This window comes from Myotis yumanensis, unplaced genomic scaffold (genome assembly GCF_028538775.1).
Source record: "Myotis yumanensis isolate MYYU_CA2020_CCGP unplaced genomic scaffold, mMyoYum1.0.hap1 SCAF_21, whole genome shotgun sequence".
Lineage (NCBI taxonomy): Eukaryota > Metazoa > Chordata > Mammalia > Chiroptera > Vespertilionidae > Myotis > Myotis yumanensis.
In genome coordinates this window covers 14247354-14252529 of record NW_027223772.1, presented here as the reverse complement: position 1 = coordinate 14252529, position 5176 = coordinate 14247354, and the positions used below count along the sequence as shown (strand labels likewise).

Below are 5176 nucleotides of genomic sequence, written 5' to 3'. Positions count from 1 at the left end.
GAACTCGGAAGAGTAGACAGCAGATGAGACTTGCTCACACCTGCTTGTATAGACGATGCCTTCCCATTTTTGCTCAGATCTTTTTCTGTCACAGCCACGACAAAACGATGACTCATGCTTAAATGCAGCCATCATGTCATACTGATTGCTAATACCTTGGTGACAATGCTGGGCCATTCCTTTAAGAGGAAAAGGTTCCTGAGAGCTGTCTGCCGCCAACCTCAGGGACCACAAAGGGCTGCTTCCTCGGCACAAGGCGAAGCTCATTGTGTAGGAAGGCTGCCTGCCCCTGCAAGCTGTTCAGATAAGCAGCTGTCGAAGGGGAAGGGGGGGGGGGAGGGGGAGGGGAGAGCGAGGCTGCTGTTATCAGCTGGGATGGCCAGCTTTTAGCTGTGGCACTGATGTCTTATCTCAAGTATGCTCCTATCTTGCAAATTTAAAAATCTTCCTAAAAGGAGAAACACAGGAGCTGGTCTCAAGTCCTGCCCTAACTCTGGGCAGCCTCCCCTCCTCCACTTCGCGCTCCCTGGGGGCCTGTAACTCAGCCCAGACAGGAGGACAGAACAGGTGCCTCCAGCTCCATGAGCTGCGGCAATATCTGCGCCTGCAGACCATCTTCCCCTCGGGAAGGACCCCCTGCCCTCAATAAAGAGAGTAAGTTTGTTTCAGTAAGTTTATTGTAAAAGTCAAAGCTGCAGCAGCATAATCCTTTAGAAAATGAAGCATCGCCCGGACCCCTTTTGAAACAGCAGTGCAGACTGCTAGGTCGGTCAGAGCTCCAGTAGCTGTGCAAGTCCAGGCCGCCTGGCCTCGCCTTTCCCCTGCTTCCTGCCCACGGCGCAGGCTGCTGAGTCACGCCTGCCCGGCCAGTCCGTCCTTCGTCCTTCCCAGCACCGCGGCCAACCTCTGGCCTTCCGGGGCGAGCACCGGCTCCCCACACTTGTAGAGTCCTGGGCTCTGGGCCAGGCCGCCCCTGCCGCTCCGGGCCCCCTCCTGGGAGGGAGCCGCGCCTCCTTCTGGCACTCCACGGGCCCCCGCTTGCCAGTCTCCACGCCGAACTCCGGCGCCCTCCGAGGGCGCGTCCGCAGAGCCAGCCCGGGGCTACGCGCTCGGGGGCGCCTCCACATAGATCAGACCACGGCCCGCCGCCGGCTGTCACTCGGGGAGGGTGATACTGGGCACCCAGTCGTTCACGCTGCGGCTCTCTTCACAGAACAGGCTGAGCTTTTCCAAGGCGGGGTCCTTCCAGGCGTCCTCCTGGGGGTTCTGCGGGGAGAGCGCAGAGGTCAGCCAGGTTGGCCACCGGCGCCACCCGGGCCTGGGGTGGGGGAGCGAGGAGCCGGGGGAGTACACTCACCGAAATGAGGATGCAGTGCAGGTCTCCGGGCGCGCCCGCCTCGTCGCCTGCGCCTACGATGGCCGCCAGCCGCTGCACGTCGCCCACACGCACGATGTCGATGTCGTTCTCGCAGCAAAAGGCCTGGATCAGCGTGAAGTGGATCTGCAGCGCAATGTCGCCCTCGTCCTCCTCGTCGGCGGCCAGCACGCAGAAGGTTACGTTGTCGGGGTCGCTGCGCGGGCAAGGAGGGAGCGGTGCGGTCAGGGCCAAGAGCCCTGGGGTTCCCCGCCGTCCCCCCGCCGCGACCCGTCCCCAGTCCCTCTGCGCGCGGCGTCTGTACTCACACGTTCAGGACCTTGGCGGACTCGTAGACGCCGGCGGTGAGGCAGCCCTGGCGCTGCGCCGACAGCAGCAGCTCGTGCAGCGCTTTCCCGGCGCCCTGCATCCTGGAACAAGCCAGTGCGTGAGCGCCGAAACGCGGCCGAGAGCCCCGCCGACGTACACCCCGCCCGGCTCCCCCAGCCGGCGGGCTCCCCAAGCCGGCGGGCTCCCCAACCGGCGGGCTCCCCAGCCAACTGGCTCTCGCCTGACCAGTGGTCACAGACCTCCCCGCGCTCACAGACATCCGGCACCGGCGCCTACCTACCTGGCTGTGGTTTCAGGAACCGTGTCCTGGCCGCGGGTTTCTTCCAGAGTCATGGTGCGGGCGGTGGGCGAGCAGCTAGATATCCACGCGGAGCAGGCGGAGCAGGCGGGGCGCACGGAGCGGAGGGGAGCCGTGCAAGCCCCGCTGGCGCGTGCAAGCAAGTTCGGGGGCCGCAGCTGCGCGCGCTTATAAAGGCCGGGGAGGTGCCGCCAGCTGGCGGGAGCTGCGAGCCCATTGGCCGGCGCCCGCTTTCTGATGCAAATGAGGCGGCGGCCGGCGGCTCGTGCCAGAAGGCCTCGCGGGGAGGGCTGCGGGGGATGACAATGCCTCAAATCTGCCGCTTTTGTCGGGTGTTACTAGGCAGACTGGGAGCCTGCAGATTTCATCTTGCTTTTTTTTAAGTCCTTAAAAGGAAAAGTTATATTTAAAAACCCCTGTTTGCGAGTACGACGCTGCAATTTTTGAAATGCACCTTTGGAGAGCCTAAAGGATTTATTTTGCATTTATTTTTGTTGCTGTCTTTCTAGGTTTGTCTTAACTTTTTAATTTGCAGTTTTTGAGGCTGTTACTTTGAAACCGAAACTTAAAATAACCCCCTCTCCCCCGGCACTGGCTTTAAGCTTTCAAAGATCTGGCCACAGCGCCCTCCAGCCGACACTTAAGCGCGGGCGAGGCCTCAGTGGGAGCTGAGTCCCGACCCGACGGCGCTGGCAGGTCCTCGCCCAGCCCCAGCCCTGGCCGTGCTGCGGGACTGGGTCGCGCGAGCAGACTGTGGCCGGCGCACGCGGCTCGTTTGCATTTCTATGGAAGGCGCACAATAAGGAAGGTCTGGCGTGTGGCGGTTTGCAGGAGGGATAATCGAGGCTTTCTCTTCATAGCGACACTGCCCACCTGCCGCCGGCTGGGCTGGGGTCGGGTGGGGTGGGGTAGGGTGGGGTGGGCAGGGCGGTGCCGCTGGTGAGTGTCGGCGAGCTGCCTGGAGCGAGCGGGTCTGAGCCCCGTGCCGCTCCTGCGTCCTTTGGTGAGCGTCCGCTGCCCGCGCCCCTTTGCACCCACGGCTTGTAATTCCACCCCACCCAGTCCTCTCAGGCTTTCGGAGCAGCCGGGCGGGGGGTGGGGGTGGGGGGAGCATGTGAAAGCACCTTGGTGCTGCACCAGGTGCACTCCCGCTCCGCCCGGACCCCAGGTTCCGGTCCCAGAAGCTTGGGAAACGAGTCTTGGAATCCCTTTCCCCTGGCGCCATCTACAGGCCGCCAGAAAGATTCTGACTTCCCCATTTCCATTGGCCTCTGGGGGTTGGCCTCCAGCCCTAAGGTCTCCTGGTGGCCCTGACAGGGTCCCTCTGAGCCCCATCCAAGCTACCCCTTGATGGAGGTCAGAGTAGGGGCTGCAAAACCCACCCGGGGAGGTGAGCACGAATATGGAGGGAGAGCCCATATTTCTTATGCTATTTTGAAATGTTTTATTTATTTAAATATGCATATGTAAAAAGCTTGTTTTCCAGAAATAAATAGAATAACAAAGCTGGAAGAGACCTTGAGGACGTTTAAGAGACATTGCTGTGATGTGACCATTTGGGACCGACAACTTACAGGCTGTTCGCGCTCTACTACATGGAAGCTGTGCGGGGTGCTGCACTGACCCCTCCTTTCTAGCTAGCCCAGGCCTTGGAGAGGCAGGACAGTGGGCGGTGGAGGATTCCTGGAAGCCCGGGCAGGCTCTTCTGCAGGAGAAAGATAAGAAAAGTAACCGAGAGAGCTGGCCTGGCGCCTCCCCGCGGCTTCCTGGCAGAGGAGCGCTGCAGATCGGCCAGCGCTGGGATTCCAAGAAGTGGCTGTTTGTTCACCTGGCATTCCTGAAACTCAGTGTGTGTTATCGTCCCGGGCGCCAGGCACTCCCCGCTGCCTTTGTTTGCTGTTGTTTCCTTTCTTTCTTTCTGGGTGGGATATAAAATGAGGGTTGCTGCGATTGGATAAAGTCTGTTTAAGTGATTGAGACTCAGGCATTGTTCTTTTTAAATGTATTTTTTCCAGGTCCCCAGGAAATGTTGCAAATATGACTTACTTGACATCCTAGCACTGCCCCCCCCACCCCCATTTATAACCCTAGAAGTCGGCCTGCACTCCAGGCCTCAGCCCCTCCTCCCGGAGGAGGCTGCTGGGCAGACCTGAGGAGGGGCCAGGAGCCAGTTCCCTTTGGCACTGAGCCAGCTCTGAGGACAAGAGCTGATTGACAGCTACTGGGCTGCTCTACTTTGCTCACACCTTTAAGGTATTCCGTTGCAGGGAAACCACCTTTCTGACATAGGATATGGCTTCACATGGGTTTATTATGTCAGTCAAAATGGGCCCAAAGCCCTCACCTCAGGAAAGAAACATTTTCTCCTGAGGTGAGGCTGGGCATCCACCAGAAACCCCAACCCCGCCCTGCAGCATAGACAACACAGAAGCTGTGTCTGGGACAGCACACTTCCCCCGGCCACAGGAGGGCAGTGGGAGAGGCCCCCACCCCCGCGCCCCTGCTCACCTTCAGCCAGCAGACAGCAGGCTGTTGACAAAGGTAGTGACGGGCACTTGCCCTGCTGATGCAGATACCATTGTCATTAGCCTAGTTCCTGCCAGGAAGGGAGCGAAGCGGGGCAGCCTGCCTAGGCGTGCCAGGAGGGCAGCCTCACCAGCAAGCACTTCACACTCCCCAGGGCACTGGGCAGGACGATGGACACATGCCTAGAAAGTTGGGGGGACAGAGGGCAGGTGCTTGCTGTCCATCACTGCTGGGGACAGAGGTGGTTGGCCAGAATGGGCGTGGCTACTGCAAGGGCATGAAATCGGGGACGTTCCATCACCTGAACAAATGAATTTGCTCTTGTGCTCTTGCTGCTCTTGGGACTCCTGGGACTTGTGTGACTCAGCTTGTGGGGCTCCCCTGCATTCGCCCAGGTCGCCCACGGCCGTGGGGGCCCCACACAATGGACGAATGGACTGCAGCTAGCCTGATGCTGACCCGGACCCAGCTGCAACTTGGGAAGGACCCTGGACTCTGAATGTGCTCCTGGCTTTACTGAAGGGCTGTAATCCCACGGGCATGGAGCTTTCCCCACATCTCATCCTCCTGTGGGGGCTCCAAAAATGCTTGTTCCCGCAGTACCCCCAAGAACCCCACTTCACTCACAGTGTGAAAGACCACCCACG

The 5176-nt window shown here is 60.0% G+C and overlaps 1 protein-coding gene across 1 annotated transcript; it reads right to left on the bottom strand.

Annotated features, from left to right (window-relative positions):
- Positions 1 to 659: 659 nt before the first annotated feature.
- On the bottom strand, positions 660 to 2130 carry GADD45G (growth arrest and DNA damage inducible gamma). The gene is made up of 4 exons (XM_070400805.1): positions 1986 to 2130; positions 1684 to 1785; positions 1358 to 1571; positions 660 to 1266 (listed from the first exon to the last, which is right to left on the bottom strand). Exons 1-4 carry the CDS (start codon positions 2036 to 2038, stop codon positions 1156 to 1158), a joined length of 480 nt encoding a protein of 159 aa, XP_070256906.1. The 5' UTR covers positions 2039 to 2130; the 3' UTR covers positions 660 to 1155.
- Between the last annotated feature and the right edge of the window lie 3046 nt (positions 2131 to 5176).

Bases quoted from the DNA above. Each gene is read 5' to 3' on its own strand.
- GADD45G (XM_070400805.1), bottom strand. From the start codon at position 2,038: ATGACTCTGGAAGAAACCCGCGGCCAGGACACGGTTCCTGAAACCACA. The intron at 1,786-1,985 runs GTAGGTAGGCGC...GGCTTGTTCCAG, and splicing joins GTTCCTGAAACCACAGCCAG to GATGCAGGGCGCCGGGAAAG. The intron at 1,267-1,357 runs GTGAGTGTACTC...CTCTCCCCGCAG, and splicing joins TGCACTGCATCCTCATTTCG to AACCCCCAGGAGGACGCCTG.